This window comes from Narcine bancroftii, chromosome 10 (assembly GCF_036971445.1).
Source record: "Narcine bancroftii isolate sNarBan1 chromosome 10, sNarBan1.hap1, whole genome shotgun sequence".
In the NCBI taxonomy this organism is placed as follows: Eukaryota; Metazoa; Chordata; class Chondrichthyes; order Torpediniformes; family Narcinidae; genus Narcine; species Narcine bancroftii.
Genome location: NC_091478.1, coordinates 75,387,265 through 75,406,671, shown reverse-complemented (window position 1 = coordinate 75,406,671; position 19,407 = coordinate 75,387,265). Strand labels below are relative to the sequence as shown.

The following is a 19,407-nucleotide window of genomic DNA, read 5'->3' as shown; positions in this document are numbered from 1 at the left end:
AATTAAGATATATCAAAATGTGAAGTAAAAATATTAGTCCAAATTAAAATAAAATGTTTAAATATAAAAATTTAATTAATTATTATAAACATTATTTGGAAGTTCCTAATATTTTACCACCAATTTCTATCCTTTTAAAGCTTAACATTATTGAACCCAATGCATTCAATAATACAGTTTAAGTATATTTTTTATTTTCATCCCATCCTGTAGTCTGATCCTCCTTACTCGTTGTTCACTTAGAAATAATTTGGTTGACTAAAGGTAGGTAGTTCAGCATCATAACCAGGAGGAAAACAGCTGGAAAACTGAGAAGAAATATGTGAGAAGTTCATTTTTTGTTGGCTTCCATTTCAATGGAGTTAGGAAAGTCGCCATACATTTAAAAATAATGGTTGAATGTGGCATCCCTGGAGATCATTTCTCTTTCATATCATGGCATATCTTTCAAAAAAAAAACATTCATACCATTTTATATGAGTCAATGCAGGCTAATTCTGAGTGGGAAGGAAAGAAATAAAGATCATTATACGTAAAAGATAGATTTGAAGTAAAAAATATTAAAAATTGGAGAATTTTTATTCTTTTATGGCAGCACGATTGGTGTTGCAGTTAGTGCAACACCTTTAGAGTGGAGGCAATTGAGACCAGACCGTGATTCGAATCCCGCGCTGTCTGTAAGAAGATTGTGTGTTCTCCCTATGTCTGCGTGGGTTTTCTCCAGAGATTCCAGTTTCCTCCCACCATTCAAAGACATACCTGGGGTGTAGGTTAATGGGTGTAAATTGGGCGGCACAGCTCATGGGCTGAAATGGCCTGTTACCATGCTATATGTCTAAATTTATAAATTTTAAATTTAAATGTCATGATTTTCCATTTTGATGCAATTTCAATCAAACATGTGATTGCAATTTTATGACATGCATCATGCTACCTGTTTCATGGCTCCATTAATATTAATATGCATTACCAAATTATATGGATTACAATCAAATTGCATGGAATATGCAGCTAAAAACTCAACCTTCCCTACTACTTTATTGTTTATTGATTGTGCAAATATACCCAATGCACAGTCAATGCAATGGGGACATTTGATTACAATAGCTGGAAGTCATAAAATTGAACCCATAATTACTTCCACATCTTTTGTTGTGTGACAGAGGATATGGATATGTTTTTGGGAGATAAATTGGGAAAGGTTTGTTAGGGTAGGTTACAATTTAAAACATATTTTAATTGAAATACTGGAACTCTGCTAATCTCCATGGCTTTTGCACGACCTTTGGAGAGTGAACAAGAGACTTCACTAATGGATTGTTGTTTACAAAAAGGCAAAAGATGAAAAAGAGAGAGAGAGAGGAGAGAGAGAGAGAAAGAGAGAGAGAGAGAGAGAGAGAGAGAGAGAGAGAGAGACAGATATCACTTCCTCAGTGTTACAGCCAGAAACAGCAGCTGGGACTGGAACAGGACAAGCTGGCAAGCATGTGGAAAGCCCCATTTGGAAGACAGGTTTGCAAGTGCTTTGTTCAACCTGCTTAAAACCCTTGAGGTTCTTGCAAGTGGAGAGGATTAGCTGTCTAATGTTTCTCTTGGAATAAGTGAAAAAAAAAGGCACTCTGTGGGGATCTGAAAGAAAGAGGTTATCATCTGAAGAATCCTGAGGGTGCAAGTTTCTTTGGCAAGACACTGAATTGGCTGATTTAAAAAGGTAATCAGTTGTGTGTGTCAGCGTACAACGAATCTCTCTCTGAAAACCAACAAGAACTTTTCTGAGCGGTTACCATTTACCTTCCAAGCACTAAAGCCTGGTGAACATCATAAATGTTAAATTCTGTTTATAAGAATTGCCTGCAACCAGTGAACTTGGAGGAATGAGAAGTGAGATTGGACTGTGAATTAAAGAACTTTTCTGAACTTACACACGCACATTACATACACGTGCACTTAGAATTAGAAGGGGGTTAAGTTAGGTTAGTTAAGTCAATAGTGATAAGTTAACATGTGATTCTGTTTTCAAGTTTAAATTAAAAGCAACTTTTGTGTATGTAACCATTTGTCTTGGTAAATAACTATTGCTGCTGGGTTTTGAGGTCCTCTGGGCTCGTAACAATGTCCTATGGCTTTTATTTTTTTCTGAAGCTCTTAAACAGAGCAATCATTCTGTTATTGTGCTGTTTGTACCAGATTTCCACTGTGTGTCAGTCATGGGAATGCAGAAACATGGGTGATTAGCTAATATTTATGTGGTTTTGCTCTTGATTGGAAGTGGCATTGTTTGGAATGTTGACACATTTCATGATATGTGCATCAACATCAATAGTTTTTGAGTTTATTTCATTTGTAATTGCTAATGGGAAGTCTACTTGTGATGATCATGGCAAGCTCAAACTATTTAAACTACTGCAGTGCAAACAGCTGGTAGAAGCGGAAGGAAAGATTACCTGATAAATGTGGTTTGAGTACAAGTAGGACTGAATGGAATTACATTAGTACTCTTTGCAAAGGTCATTCGAACGCATGCACATATATAGATTGTGTTTAGCAGATTAGCTTTTGCACTAAAGAAAGTCATGTGTTCTGTCAATAGGGTGTCACTTTCAAGATTATGTTTGAAAGTAGTGAGGTGAAGTTATATAGGGCTTTAGGTCCCTTGGACATGACACAATCTCAAACCATTTAAAATTAGTCTGCTCCTTTCTTTTGTGAATCATACTGGACAACTTTTGATTTTTGCACCATTTTCCATCTTCTTGCTCACTCAATCATCTTGCCCATATCCTTCGAAGCTTCTTGCCAATCATTTTAGAACTAAAAGTAAACTTGGAAATATTGTATTTCATTTGGCTCCCTCGACCAAATCATTGATATAGATTATGATTAGTTCGGACCCAAGCTCCAATCCTTGCTGTATCTTATTAGTCAAAGCCTTCTGGCCAACTTTGCTCTCCTTCGAGTCACCAATTTTCAATTCCTGTCAATATATGATCTCTGATTCTTTGTGCTCTCATCCTGCGAGTGATCTTCTGAGGTTGAACTTCATTTATTTAGTTCTGAAAATTCCTACAAACTGCATTTACTGGTTTCCCCCTTATCCATTCTATTGGTAACATAAACACTACAGTATTTGCCTTTCATTATATCATGCATATTATTCCTTTCAAAGACTATTTATTGCATGTTCATGGTAGATTCCACCACTTCAAAATTGACCGTGACATTCACAAATATTCAAAAATTACTAGGTATCCAGAATTAAAATGCGCTGGAAACTAACAACACAAGTTCACAATTATAATTTGCATATTTAAATAATTAAATTATTATGCACAACAAATAGTTTAGGAATAAGTTTTTTTTCTCTCTTTCCCTTTTTTTCCATTTAATAACGGGTTCATAGGCACCCTGTTCATTGTTGTTTGATACTTGTAACTTCATATTAATTTATTATTAATACCATATATACCTATGTATTGTGCATGTTCAAAACCAATAAAAAGATTGAAATAGAAGAATTATTATTGCCTCATAATTAATTTTGTCGTACTGTTTTTACAACATTCAGTTTACCTCAATAAACACAACAGCCCTTTTAAAATGTGTAGTAGTGGGAAGTTGAAAGGGATTCAGTCGCTGAATATTGGAAGTTCCTCTGCGAATGTGAACCTGTGGTAAACTGGCTTTTACTTTGTTATTTTTTCAAACATCATAGAGCAGGATTCAGATAAGATTACACCACACAATTTTAAAAATCAGAGTTGCATACAAATACTGAGCTAGTACTTGAAAAAAATATTCTAACTATGAAATGCCTTTACTCCCAGGATAGTCCATAATATACTTGGTCTCAGAAGCCAACGTGCATATATAGGCATGCTTATCATCAACACAATATAGACACCTCAAAATATGCCAAAGACTTTCAAGTGTGGAGAGAGATGATATGGGAAATTAAGGAATTAGAGAGAAAAAAATCATTTTCCTTTTGCTTTTACCCTTTCTGCAATTCATTTTTTCTGCAGATGCAGAAATCTGACCTGAAATTTGATTTTAGTATATTTGAACATTGTAATAAGCTTTATGCATTTGTGTTTTACTAATAAATTAGTAGGAACTTCAGAGTTCATGTTTAGCAAGAATTTGAAATACTTAAGATAGAGGATTTGAAAAAGGACAATCAAGTAATATTATATTAAAGGAAAGTCAAAATGTGTTTGCTTTTACCTGAATCCAATTTAAATAATCGTTCTCTGTTCATTTCAATGGTTTCTTTATCTGTCTGATGTCTTGCGTATGAACTTGGAAACTCCAGATTAGATTGGTAGGTTTTTACATCAGTGTATGGTGGCCTGTGATAATCACGTGTTGAAATAGTGTTCGTTTCAATGTTTGCAGAAATATTTTTCTTTACATAGGTATCTGAGCAATCCAAGGGGTTTCTTTCCTTCTTGCAACACTCTGAGGAATGACCATATTCTGAATTAATAGAACCCTTATGATATTTTTCATCTTCACATGAAGCTTGTATTTTATCTGAAAATGATACTTCGTTTCCATCTTTGGATCGACTGTAGACGTTCTTCCCAAAAGAACGCAAAGAGGATTGGGCTGGTGATTGATCATTTCTAAAACCATCTGTTTATACAAAGACACAAGATACCATTATTATAATTAAGATATATCAAAATGTGAAATAACTATATTAGTCCAAATTATAATAAAACATAAATATAAAATGTTAATTAAATATTATAAACATTATTTGGAAGTTCCTAATATTTTACCACCAATTTCTATCCTCTTAAAGCTTAACATTACTGAACCCAATGCATTCAATTATACAGTTTAAGCATATTTTTTATTTTCATCCCAAGTCTTGTAGTCTGTTCCTCCTTACGCATTGTTCACTTAGAAATAATTTGGTTGGCTAAAGGTAGGTAGTTCAGCATCATAACCAGGAGGAAAACAGCTGGAAAACTGAGAAGAAATATGTGAGAAGTACATTTTGTGTTGGCTTCCATTTCAGTGGAGTCAGGAAAGTAGCCATGCATTTTTTTTTTAAATGGTTGTATGTGGAATCCCTGAAGATCATTTCTTTTTCATATCATGACTTTCTTTCAAAAAAAAATGTAAATACTATTTTATCTGAGTCAATGCAGGCTAATTCTGAGTGGGAAGGAAAGAAATAAAGATCCTTATACATAAAATCTAGATTTGAGGTAAAAAAAAAATTTGTTGTGTAACAGAGTATATGGATATGTTTTTGGGAGATAAATTTGGAAAAGTTTGTGTGAGTAGATTACCTATAAACACTAAAACAAATCTTATTGGAAATACTGGAACTCTGCTAATGCTAGACATATGAGCTCCATAGCTATGGAAGGTGCCCAAGAGACTTCACTAATGGATTGTTGTTTACAAAAAGGCAACAGATTAAAGAGCTTGTTGGAGTCACTTCTGTCTGGAGATGTTCTAGGAGGGTCATGTGGTTTGGCAACCAGAAAGAGTCAAACAGGTCTTGGAATAAGAGAAACAAAAAGGTACTCTGTGATTACCTGAAAGAAAGAGGTTATCATCTGGAGAACCCTGAGAGGGTAAATTTCCTTGGTAAGACCCTGATGTGGCTGATTTAAAAAAAGGAATCACTTGTGAGTGTCAGCGTTCAACAAAGCTCGCTCTGAAAACTGACAAGAATCTTCCTGAGCGGTAAACATTTACCTTTTAAACACCAAAGCCTGCTGAACTTTATAAATCTTAAATTCTGTGAACAGTCAACCAGTGAACTTGGAGGAATGAGAAGTGAGATTAGACTGTGAATCAGAGAACTTTTCTGAGCTTACACACACATTACATACTTGTGCACTTTGAATTAGAAGGGAGTTAAGTTAGGTTAAGTAAGTTAATAGAGATAAGTTAATGTTTGATTATATTTTCATGTTTAAAGATAATTAAAAGCAATTTTTGTTTAAGTAACCATTTGTCTTGGTGAATATTTATTGCTGCTGGGTTTTGGGGTCCTCTGGGCTCGTAATAATGTCCTGTGGCTTTTATTTTTTCTGAAGCTCTTAAAGAGAGCAATCTTTCTGTTATTGTGCTGTTTGTGCCAGACTTCCTCACCGAGGAGCACTGTGTGTCAGTCATGGGAATGTGAAAACATGGGAAATTAGCTAATATTTATGTAGTTTTGCTCTTGATTGGAAGTGGCATTGTTTGGAATGTTGACACATTTCATGATATGTGCATCAACATCATCGGTACCGTCACAATAGTTTTTGAGTTTATTTCATTTATAATTGCTAATGGGAAGTCTACTTGTGATGATCATGGCAAGCTCAAACTATTTAAACTATTGCATTGCCAAATAGCTGGTAGAAGTCGAAGGAAAGATGTCCTGATAATGTGGTTTGAGTACAAGGAGGACTGAATGGAATTACATTAGCACTCTTTGCAAAGGTTGTTCGAACGTATGCACATATTTAGATCGTGTTTACCAGTTTAGCTTTTGCACTAAAGAAAGTCATGCATTCCGTCAATAGGGTATCACTTCCAAGATTATGTTTGAAAGAACTGAGGTGAAGTAATATAGGGCTCTAAGTCCCTTGGACATGACACAATCTCAAACCATTTAAAATTAGTCTGCTCCTTTCTTTTGTGAATCATACTGGACAACTTCTGATTTTTGCACCATTTTCCATGTTCTTGCTCACTCAAACATCTTGCCCATATTCTTCAAAGCTTCTTTATACTTCCTGCCAATCATTTTGGAACTAACAGTAAACTTGGAAACATTGTATTAAATATTGCTCCTTTGGCCAAATCATTTATATAGATTATGATTAGTTCGGACCCAAGCTTCAATCCTTGCTGTATCTTATTAATCAAAGCCTTCTGGCCAACTTTGCTCTCCTTCGAGTCACCAATTTTCAATTCCTGTCAATATATGATCTCTGATTCTTTGTGTTCTCATCCTGCGAGTGATCTTTCGAGGTTGAACTCATTTATTTAGTTCTGAAAATTCCTACAAAATGCATTTACTGGTTTCTCCCTTATCCATTCTATTGGTAGCATAAACACTACAGTATTTTCCTTTCTTTATTCCATGTATATTATTCCTTTCAAAGACTATTTATTGCATGTTCATGGTAGATTCCACCACTTCAAAAGTGACCATGACATTCACAAATATTCAAAAATGACTAGGTATCCAGAATTAAAATGTGCTGAAATCTATCAACTCAAGTTCACATTTTAAAATTAACATATTTAAATAATTAAATCATTACCAACATCAAATAGTTTAGGAATATGATTTCTTTACCCCCTTTCCCTTTTTTCCATTTAATATCATTGGTTCATATGCACCTTGTTCATTGTTACTTGATACTTGTAACTTGATATTAATTTATTATTACTACCATATATACTATGTATTGTGAATGTTAAACCAATAAAAAGACTGAAAAGGAATAATTATTATTCCCTCAAATTTAATTTTGTATTTCCATTTTTACAACATTCAGTTTACCTCAATAAACACTACAGCCCATTTATGCCTTTCTTAAAATGTGAAGAAGTGGGAAGTTGAATGGGATTCAGTCGGTGAATATTGGAAGTTCCTCTGCCAAAATGAAACCTGTGGTAAACTGGCTTTTACTTTGTTGTTTTCCAAACATCATAGAGCAGGATTCAGATAACAAATGAGAGTTGCAAACATTGAATTCAAATATTGAGCTAGTATTTGAAAAAAATACTCTAACAATTAAATATCTTTACTCCCAGGAATAATCCGTAATACACTTGGTCTCAGAAGCCAAAGTGCATATATAGGCATGCTTATCAGGAACAAAAAACAGACATCTCAAAATATGCCAGAGAATTTCAAGTGTGGAGAGAGATATGGGACATTTAAGAAATTAGAGAAAAAAAATCATTTTCCTTGTGGTTTTTACTTTCTGTGCAATGCATTTTTTCTGAAGATGGAGAAATCTGACCTGAAATTTGATTTTAGTATATTTGAACATTGTAATAAGCTTTATGCATTTGTGTTTTACTAATAAATTAGTTGGCACTTCAGAGTTAATGTTTAGCAAGAATTTGAAATACTTAAGATAGACGATTTGAAAAAGGACAATCAAATAATATTATATTAAAGGAAAGTCAAAATGTGTTTGCTTTTACCTGAATCCAATTTAAATAATCGGTCTCTGTTCATTTCAATGGTTTCATTATCTGTCTGATGTCTTGCGTATGAACTTGGAGACTCCAGATTAGATTGGTAGGTTTTTGCATCAGTGTATGGTGGCTTGTGATAATCACGTGTTGAAATAGTGTTCGTTTCAATGTTTCCAGAAATATTTTTCTTTCCATAGGTATCTGAGCAATCCAAGGGGTTTCTTTCCTTGCAACACACAGAGGAATGACCATATTCTGAATTAACAGAACCCTTATGATATTTCTCATCTTCACATGAAGCTTGTATTTTATCTGAAAATGATACTCTGTTTCCATCTTTGGATCGACTGTAGACGTTCTTCCCAAAAGAACGCAAAGAGGATTGGGCTGGGGATTGATCATTTCCAAAGTCATCTAATTATACAAAGACACAGGATTCCATATTATAATTTAGATATATAAAAATGTGAAATAAAAATATTAGTCCAAATTTAAATAAAACATTTAAATATAAAATTTTAATTAAATATTATAAACATTATTTGGAAGTTCCTAATATTTTACCACCAATTTCTATCCTCTTAAAGCTTAACATTACTGAACCCAATGCATTCAATTATACAGTTTAAGTATATTTTTTATTTTCTTCCCAAGTCTTGTAGTCTGTTCCTCCTTACTCGTTGTTCACTTAGAAATAATTTGGTTGGCTAAAGGTAGGTAGTTCAGCATCATAACCAGGAGGAAAACAGCTGGAAAACTGAGAAGAAATATGTGAGAAGTTCATTTTGTGTTGGCTTCCATTTCAGTGGAGTCAGGCAAGTCGCCATGCATTTAAAAAAAATATTTGTATGTGGCATCCCTGAAGATCATTTCATTTTCATATCATGACTTGTCCTTTAAAAAAAACGTCCATACTATTTTATCTGAATCAATGCAGGCTAATTCTGAGTGGGAAGGAAAGAAATAAAGATCCTTATACATAAAATCTAGATTTGAAGTAAAAAATATTAAAAATTGGAGAATTTTTATTCTTTTATGGCAGCACGATTGGTGTTGCAGTTAGTGCAAAACCTTTACAGTGCAGGCAATTGAGAGCAGACCTTGATTCCAATCCTGCGCTGTCTGTAAGAAGATTGTGTGTTCTCCCTATGTCTGCGTGGGTTTTCTCCAGAGATTCCAGTTTCCTCCAGCATTCAAAGACATTCCTGGGGTGTAGGTTAATGCAGTGTAAATTGGGTGGCACAGCCTCATGCGCTGAAATGGCCTGTTACCATGCTATATGTCTAAATTCAAAAATTTTAAATTTGAATGTCATGAATTTCCATTTTGATGCAATTTCAATTAAATATGTGAGTGCAATTTTATGACATGCATCATGCTATCTGTTACATGGCTTCATGCACATTAATATGCATTACCAAATTATATGGATTACAATCTAATTACATGGAATTTGCAGCTAAAAACTCAACCTTCCCTACTACTTTATTCTGTTTATCGATTGTGTAAATATACCCAAATGCACAGTCAGTGCAATGGGGATATTTGATTACAATAGCTGGAAGTCATAAAATTGAACCCATAATTGCTTCCACATTTTTTGTTGTGTAACAGAACATATGGATATGTTTTTGAGAGATAAAATTGGGAAATGTTTGTGAAAGTATATTACCTATAAACACTTTAAAACAGATCTTATTTGAAATACTTGAACTCAGCTAATCCTAGACATATCAGTTCCATAGCTTTGGAGAGTGCCCAAGAGACTTCACTAATGGATTGTTGTTTACAAAAAGGCAACAGATTAAAGAGCTTGTTGGAGTCGCTTCTGTCTGGAGCTGTTCTAGGAGGGACATGTGGTTTGGCAAGCAGAGAGATCAAACAGGTCTTTTCTCTGTGTGAGAGTGTGTGTGTGAGAGAGAGAGAGAGAGAGAGAGAGAGAGAGAGAGAGACACACACATACACTGATATCAACTCTACAGTGTTACAGCAAGTAACAGCAGCTGGGACTGGAACAGGACAACCTGGCAAGCTTGTGGAAATCTCCATTTGGAAGATGGGTTTGTAAGTGCTTTGTTCAACCTGGTTAAAACCCTTGTGGTTCATGCAAGAGGAGAGGATTGGTAGTCTAATGTTTCACTTGGAATAAGAAAAACAAAAAGGCACTCTGTGATTACCTGAAAGAAAGATGTTATCATCCTGAGAACACTGAGGAGGCAAGATTTCATGGCAAAACACTGAGGTGGCTGATTTAAAAAAAGGAATTGCTTGTGGGTGTCAGCGTACAATGAATATCTCTCTGAAAACCGACAAGAACCTTTGTGAGCGGTAATCATTTACCTTTCAAGCACCAAAGTCTGGTGAACTTTATAAATCTTAAATTCTTTAAACAGTATAAGAATTTCCTACAAACAGTTAATTTGGAGGAATGAGAAGTGAGATTAGACTGTGAATCAATGAACTTTTCTGAGCTTACACACACGTTTCATAAATGTGCGCTTAGAATTAGAAGGGGGTTAAGTTAGGTTAAGTGAGTTAATAGTGATTAATTAAAGTTTGATTCTATTTTCATGTTTAAAGATAATTCAGTGCAACTTTTGTTTACGTAACCATTTGTCTTGGTGAATATTTATTGCTGCTGAGTTTTGGGGTCCTCTGGGCTCATAATAATGTCCTGTGGCTTTTAATTTTTCTGAATCTCTTAAATAGAGCAATCTTTCTGTTATTGTGGTGCTTGTGCCAGACTTGCTCCTAAAGAGAGCACTGTGTGTCAGTCATGGGAATGTAGAAACATGGGTGATTAGCTAATATTTATGTGGTTTTGCTCTTGATTGGAATTGGTGCTGTTTGGAATTTTGAGACTTTTGGATCAGATATTCATGATATGTGCATCAAAAATATAGGTATGGTCACAATATTTTTTGAGTTTATTTCATTTATAATTGCTAATGGGAAGTTTACTTGTGATGATCATGTCAAGCTCAAACTATTTAAACTACTGCAGTGCCAAACAGCTGGTAGAAGCCGAAGGAAAGATGTCCTGATAATGTGGTTTGAGTACAAGGAGGATTGAATGGAATTACATTTGCACTCTTTGCAAAGGTTGTTCGAACGCATGCACATATTCAGATGTGTTTAGCAGATTAGCTTTTGCACTAAAGAAAATCATGCATTCCGGCAATAGGGTATCACTTCCAAGGTTATGTTTGAACGAACTGAGGTGAAGTTATATAGGGCTTTAGGTCCCTTGAACATTACACAATCTCAAACCATTTAAAATTATTCTGCTCCTTTCTTTTGTGAATCATACTGGACAATTTCCGATTTTTGCCCCATTTTCCATGTTCTTGCTCACTCAATCATCTTGCCCATATTCCTCAAAGCTTCTTTATACCTCCTGCCAATCATTTTGGAACTAACAGTAAACTTGGAAATATTGTATTAAATTTGGCTCTCTCGACCAAATAATTGATAAAGATTATGATTAGTTCAGACCCAAGCTCCAATCCTTGTTGTATCTTATTAGTCAAAGCCTTCTGGCCAACTTTGCTCTCCTTCGAGTCACCAATTTTCAATTCCTGTCAATATATGATCTCTGATTCTTTGTGCTCTCATCCTGCGAGTGATCTTCCGAGGTTGAACTCATTTATTTTGTTCTGAAAATTCCTACAAACTGCATTTACTGGTTTCTCCCTTATCCATTCTATTGGTAACATAAACACTACAGTATTTGCCTTTCATTATACCATGCATATTATTCCTTTCAAAGTCTATTTATTGTATGTTCATGGTAGATTCCACCAATTCAAAAATTACTCTGACATTCACAAATATTCAAAAATTACTAGGTATCCAGAATTAAAATGTGCTGAAATCTATCAACTCAAGTTCACATTTTAAAATTAACATATTTAAATAATTAAATCATTACCAACATCAAACAGTTTAGGAATATGATTTCTTTCCCCCTCTTTCCCTTTTTTCCATTTAATATCATTGGTTCATATGCACCTTGTTCATTGTTACTTGATACTTGTAACTTGATATTAATTTATTATTACTACCATATATACCTATGTATTGTGCATGTTAAACCAATAAAAAGATTGAAAAGGAATCATTATTGTTCCCTCAAAATTAATTTTGTATTTCCATTTTTACAACATTCAGTTTACCTCAATAAACACTACAGCCCATTTATGCCTTTCTTAAAATGTGAAGTAGTGGGAAGTTGAATGGGATTCGATCGCTGAATATTGGAAGTTCCTCTGCCAAAATGAAACCTGTGGTAAACTGGCTTTTACTTTGTTGTTTTCCAAACATCATAGAGCAGGATTCAGATAAGATTACACCACACAATTAAAAAATCAGAGTTGCAAACGTTGCATTCAAATACTGAGCTAGTATTTGAAAAAAATACTCTAACAATTAAATATCTTTACTCCCAGGAATAATCCGTAATACACTTGGTCTCAGAAGCCAAAGTGCATATTTAGGCATGCTTATCAGGAACAAAAAACAGACATCTCAAAATATACCAGAGAATTTCAAGTGTGGAGAGAGATATGGGACATTTAAGAAATTAGAGAAAAAAAATCATTTTCCTTGTGGTTTTTACTTTCTGTGCAATGCATTTTTTCTGAAGATGGAGAAATCTGACCTGAAATTTGATTTTAGTATTTTTGAACATTGTAATAAGCTTTATGCATTTGTGTTTTACTAATAAATTAGTTGGCACTTCAGAGTTCATGTTTAGCAAGAATTAGAAATACTTAAGATAGAGGATTTGAAAAAGGACAATCAAGTAATATTATATTAAAATGCACTGCAGGAAAAGAAAAACATCTCAAGGAAAATCACAAAAGTCAAAATGTGTTTGCTTTTACCTGAATCCAATTTAAATAATCGGTCTCTGTTCATTTCAATGGTTTCATTATCTGTCTGATGTCTTGCGTATGAACTTGGAGACTCCAGATTAGATTGGTAGGTTTTTGCATCAGTGTATGGTGGCTTGTGATAATCACGTGTTGAAATAGTGTTCGTTTCAATGTTTGCAGAAATATTTTTCTTTCCATAGGTATCTGAGCAATCCAAGGGGTTTCTTTCCTTCTTGCAACACTCAGAGGAATGACCATATTCCGAATTAATAGAACCTTTGTGATATTTCTCATCTTCACATGAAGCTTGTATTTTATCTGAAAATGATACTCTGTTTCCATCTTTGGATCGACTGTAGACGTTCTTCTCAAAAGAACGCAAAGAGGATTGCACTGGGGATTGATCATTTCCAAAGTCATCTAATTATACAAAGACACAGGATTCCATATTATAATTTAGATATATAAAAATGTGAAATAAAAATATTAGTCCAAATTAAAATAAAACATTTAAATATAAAATTTTAATTAAATATTATAAACATTATTTGGAAGTTCCTAATATTTTACCACCAATTTCTATCCTCTTAAAGCTTAACATTATTGAACCCAATGCATTCAATTATACAGTTTAAGTATATTTTTTATTTTCTTCCCAAGTCTTGTAGTCTGTTCCTCCTTACTCGTCGTTCACTTAGAAATAATTTGGTTGGCTAAAGGTAGGTAGTTCAGCATCATAACCAGGAGGAAAACAGCTGGAAAACTGAGAAGAAATATGTGAAAAGTACATTTTGTGTTGGCTTCCATTTCAATGGAGACAGGAAAGTCGCCATGCATTTAAAAAAAATATTTGTATGTGGCATCCCTGAAGATCATTTCTTTTTCATATCATGACTTGTCTTTTAAAAAAAACGTTCATACTATTTTATCTGAATCAATGCAGGCTAATTCTGAGTGGGAAGGAAAGAAATAAAGATCCTTATACGTAAAAGATAGATTTGAAGTAAAAAATATTAAAAATTGGAGAATTTTTATTCTTTTATGGCAGCACGATTGGTGTTGCAGTTAGTGCAACACCTTTACAGTGGAGGCAATTGATACCAGACCGTGATTCGAATCCCGCGCTGTCTGTAAGAAGATTGTGTGTTCTCCCTATGTCTGCGTGGGTTTTCTCCAGAGATTCCAGTTTCCTCCCACCATTCAAAGACATACCTGGGGTGTAGGTTAATGGGTGTAAATTGGGTGGCACAGCTCATGGGCTGAAATGGCCTGTTACCATGCTATATGTCTAAATTTATAAATTTTAAATTTAAATGTCATGATTTTCCATTTTGATGCAATTTCAATCAAACCTGTGATTGCAATTTTATGACATGCATCATGTTACCTGTTTCATGGCTCCATTAATATTAATATGCATTACCAAATTATATGGATTACAATCAATTTACATGGAATATGCAGCTAAAAACTCAACCTTCCCTATTACTTTATTGTTTATTGATTGTGTAAATATACCCAATGCACAGTCAGTGGAATGGGGACATTTGATAACAATAGTTGGAAGTCATAAAATTGAACACATAATTACTTCCACATTTTTTGTTGTGTAACAGAGTATATGGATATGTTTTTGGGAGATAAATTTGGAAAGGTTTGTGAGAATAGATTACCTATAAACACTTTAAAACAAATCTTATTGGAAATACTGGAACTCTGCTAATGCTAGACATATCAGCTCCATAGCTTTGGAGAGTGCCCAAGAGACTTCACTAATGGACTGTTGTTTACAAAAAGGCATCAGATTAAAGAGCTTGTTGGAGTCGCTTCTGTCTGGAGCTATACTAGGAGGGTCATGTGGTTTGGCAAGCAGAGAGAGTCAAACAGGTCTTTTTCTCTGTGTGAGAGTGAGAGAGTCACACACACATACACTCACACACACACACACACACACACACACACACACAGATATCACATCCACAGCGCTACAGCAAGTAACAGCAGCTGGGACTGGAACAGGACAACCTGGCAAGCTTGTGGAAAGATCCATTTGGAAGGTGGGTTTGTAAGTGCTTTGTTCAACCTGGTCAAAACCCTTGTGGTTAATGCAAGAGGAGAGGATTGGTAGTCTAATGTTTCACTTGGAATAAGAGAAACAAAAAGGCACTCTATGATTACCTGAAAGAAAGAAGTTATCATCTGGAGAACCCTGAGGGGGCATGTTTCCTTGGCAAGACACTGAGGTGGCTGATTTAAAAAAAGGAATCACTTGTGAGTGTCAGCGTACAACAAAGCTCTCTCTGAAAACTGACAAGAATCTTCCTGAGCGGTAACCATTTACCTTTTAAACACCAAAGCCTGCTAAACTTTATAAATCTTAAATTCTGTGAACAGTCAACCAGTGAACTTGGAGGAATGAGAAGTGAGATTAGACTGTGAATCAGAGAACTTTTCTAAGCTTACACACACATTACATACTTGTGCACTTTGAATTAGAAGGGAGTTAAGTTAGGTTAAGTAAGTTAATAGAGATAAGTTAACATTTGATTATATTTTCATGTTTAAAGATAATTAAAAGCAACTTTTGTTTAAGTAACCATTTACCTTGGTGAATATTTATTGCTGCTGAGTTTTGGGGTCCTCTGGGCTCGTAATAATGTCCTGTGGCTTTTATTTTTTCTGAAACTCTTAAAAAGAGAAATCTTTCTGTTATTGTGGTGGTTGTGCCAGACTTGCTCCCAAAGGGAGCACTGTGTGTCAGTCATGGGAATGTAGAAACATGGGTGATTAGCTAATATTTATGTGGTTTTGCTCATGATTGGAATTGGTGCTGTTTGGAATTTTGAGACTTTTGGATCAGATATTCATGATATGTGCATCAACAATATAGGTATAGTCACAATATTTTTTGAGTTTATTTCATTTATAATTGCTAATGGGAAGTTTACTTGTGATGATCATGTCAAGCTCAAACTATTTAAACTACTGCAGTGCCAAACAGCTGGTAGAAGCCGAAGGAAAGATGTCCTGATAATGTGGTTTGAGTACAAGGAGGATTGAATGGAATTACATTTGCACTCTTTGCAAAGGTTGTTCGAACGCATGCACATATTCAGATGTGTTTAGCAAATTAGCTTTTGCACTAAATAAAGTCATGCATTCCGTAAATAGGGTATCACTTCCAAGCTTATGTTTGAAAGTACTGAGGTGAAGTTATATAGGGCTCTAGGTCCCTTGGACATGACACAATCTCAAACCATTTAAAATTAGTCTGCTCCTTTCTTTTGTGAATCATACTGGACAACTTCTGATTTTTGCACCATTTCCATGTTCTGGCTCACTCAATCATCTTGCCCATATCCCTCGAAGCTTATTTATACCTCCTGCCAGTCATTTTGGAACTAACAGTAAACTTGGAAATATTGTATTACATTTGGCTCCCTCGACCAAATCATTGATATAGATTATGATTAGCTTGGACCCAAGCACCAATCCTTGCTGTATCATATTAGTCAAAGCCTTCTGGCCAATTTTGCTCTCCTTCGAATTACCAATTTTCAATTCTTGTCAATGTATGATCCCAGATTCTTTGTGCTCTCATCCTGCGAGTGATCTTCCGAGGTGGGACTTTATTTATGGTGTTCTGAAAATTCCTACAAAGTGCATTTACTAGTTTCCCCTTATCCATTCTGTGATCGCATAAACACTACAGTATTTGTCTTTCTTTATTTCATGCATATTATTCCTTTCAAAGTCTATTTATTGCATGCTCATGGTAGATTCCACCACTTCAAAAGTGACCGTGACATTCACAAATATTCAAAAATTACTAGGTATCCAGAATTAAAATGCGCTGAAAACTATCAACAAAAGTTCTCATTTATATATTAAAATATTTTAATAATTAAATCATTCCCAAAAACAAAGTTTTTTCCCCTCTTTTCTTTTTTCCATTTAATAACATGAGTTCAGATGCACCTTGTTTGTTGTTATTTGATACTTGTAACTTGATATTAATTTATTATTTTTACCATATATACCCATGTAATATGCACATTAAAACCAATAAAATGATTGAAAAGGTATAATTGTTATTCCCTCAAAATTAATTTTGTCTTTCCGTTTTTACAACATTCAGTTTACCTCAATAAACACTACAGCCGTTTTATGCCTTTCTTAAAATGTGTAGTAGTGGGAAGATGAATGGGATTCAGTGGCTGAATATTGGAAGTTCCTCTGCCAAAATGAAACCTGTGGTAAACTGGCTTTTACTTTATTGTTCTTCCAAACATCATAAAACAGGATTCAGATAAAATTACACCACACAATTTTTAAAAATCAGAGTTTCTTACATTTCATACAAATACAGAGCTAGTATTTGAAAAAAAATACTCTTAACAATGAAATGCCTTTATTCGCAGGATACTCCATAAAATACTTGGCCTCAGAAGCCAAAGTGCATATATATAGGCATGCTTATCTGAAACAGAAAACAGACACATCAAAACATACCAAAGAATTTCAAGTGTGGAGAGAGATAAGAGACATTTAAGGAATTAGAGAGAAAAAAAAAATCAATTCCTTGTGGTTTTTACACTTTGTGTAATGCATTATTTCCAACAGATGCAGAAATCTGACCTGAAATCTGATTTTAGTATATTACAACATTGTAATAAGCTTTATGCATTTGTGTTTTACTAATAAATTAGTTGGCACTTCAGAGTTCATGTTTTAGCAAGAATTAGAAATACTTAAGATAGAGGATTTGAAAAAAGACAATCAAGTAATATTATATTAAAATGCACTGCAGGAAAAGAAAACCATCTGAATGAAAATTAAAAATGTCAAAATGTGTATAATTTTACCTGAATCCAATTTAAATAATCGGTCTCTGTTCATCTCAATGGTTTCTTTATCTGTTTTATGTCTTATGTATGAACTCGGAGACTCCAGAGTAGATTGGTAGGTTTTTGCATCAGTGTATAGAGGCCCGTGATAATCACGTGTTGAAATAGTGTTCGTTTCAATGTTTGCAGAAATATTTTTCTTTACATAGGTATCTGAGCAATCCAAGCGGTTTCTCTCCTTCTTGCAACACTCTGAAGAATGACCATATTCTGAATTAATAGAACCCTTATGATATTTCTCATCTTCACATGAGGCTTGTATTTTATCTGAAAATGATACTCCGTTTCCATCTTTGGATCGACTGTAGATGTTCTTTCCAAAAGAACGCAAAAAGGATTGGGCTGGTGATTGATCATTTCTAAAGCCATCTGATTGTACAAGGACACAGGATACCATTATTATAATTAAGATATATCAAAATGTGAATTAACTATATTAGTCCAAAATATAATAAAACATATAAATATAAAATTTTAATTAAATATTATAAACATTATTTGGAAGTTCCTAATATTTTACCACCAATTTCTATCCTCTTAAAGCTTAACATTACTGAACCCAATGCATTCAATTATACAGTTTAAGTATATTTTTTATTTTCTTCCCAAGTCTTGTAGTCTGTTCCTCCTTACTCGTTGTTCACTTAGAAATAATTTGGTTGGCTAAAGGTAGGTAGTTCAGCATCATAACCAGGAGGAAAACAGCTGGAAAACTGAGAAGAAATATGTGAGAAGTTCATTTTGTGTTGGCTTCCATTTCAGTGGAGTCAGGCAAGTCGCCATGCATTTAAAAAAAATATTTGTATGTGGCATCCCTGAAGATCATTTCTTTTTCATATCATGACTTGTCTTTTAAAAAAAACGTTCATACTATTTTATCTGAATCAATGCAGGCTAATTCTGAGTGGGAAGGAAAGAAATAAAGATCCTTATACATAAAATCTAGATTTGAAGTAAAAAATAATAAAAATTGGAGAATTTTTATTCTTTTATGGCAGCACGATTGGTGTTGCAGTTATTGCAAAACCTTTACAGTGCAGGCAATTGAGAGCAGACCTTGATTCCAATCCTGCGCTGTCTGTAAGAAGATTGTGTGTTCTCCCTATGTCTGCGTGGGTTTTCTCCAGAGATTCCAGTTTCCTCCAGCATTCAAAGACATTCCTGGGGTGTAGGTTAATGCAGTGTAAATTGGGTGGCACAGCCTCATGCGCTGAAATGGCCTGTTACCATGCTATATGTCTAAATTCAAAAATTTTAAATTTGAATGTCATGAATTTCCATTTTGATGCAATTTCAATTAAATATGTGAGTGCAATTTTATGACATGCATCATGCTATCTGTTACATGGCTTCATGCACATTAATATGCATTACCAAATTATATGGATTACAATCTAATTACATGGAATTTGCAGCTAAAAACTCAACCTTCCCTACTACTTTATTCTGTT

At 34.2% G+C, this 19,407-nt stretch overlaps 1 protein-coding gene across 7 annotated transcripts in view; it reads right to left on the bottom strand.

The window, feature by feature from the left end:
- The window catches only part of LOC138744765 (uncharacterized), an 88,787-nt gene that overhangs the window by 36,211 nt on the left and 33,169 nt on the right, over positions 1-19,407 (bottom strand). For 4 of the 7 annotated variants that reach the window (XM_069901397.1, XM_069901398.1, XM_069901402.1 and 1 more), the window contains 5 exons: positions 17,915-18,325; positions 15,228-15,296; positions 13,059-13,469; positions 8,179-8,586; positions 4,225-4,635 (listed from right to left, as the gene is read on the bottom strand). In XM_069901397.1, coding sequence (XP_069757498.1) covers positions 4,225-4,635; positions 8,179-8,586; positions 13,059-13,469; positions 15,228-15,296; positions 17,915-18,325 — 1,710 coding nt within the window. The remainder of the gene's footprint in view (positions 1-4,224; positions 4,636-8,178; positions 8,587-13,058; positions 13,470-15,227; positions 15,297-17,914; positions 18,326-19,407) is intronic. The other 3 variants (XM_069901401.1, XM_069901400.1, XM_069901403.1) reach the window with 3 other exon arrangements.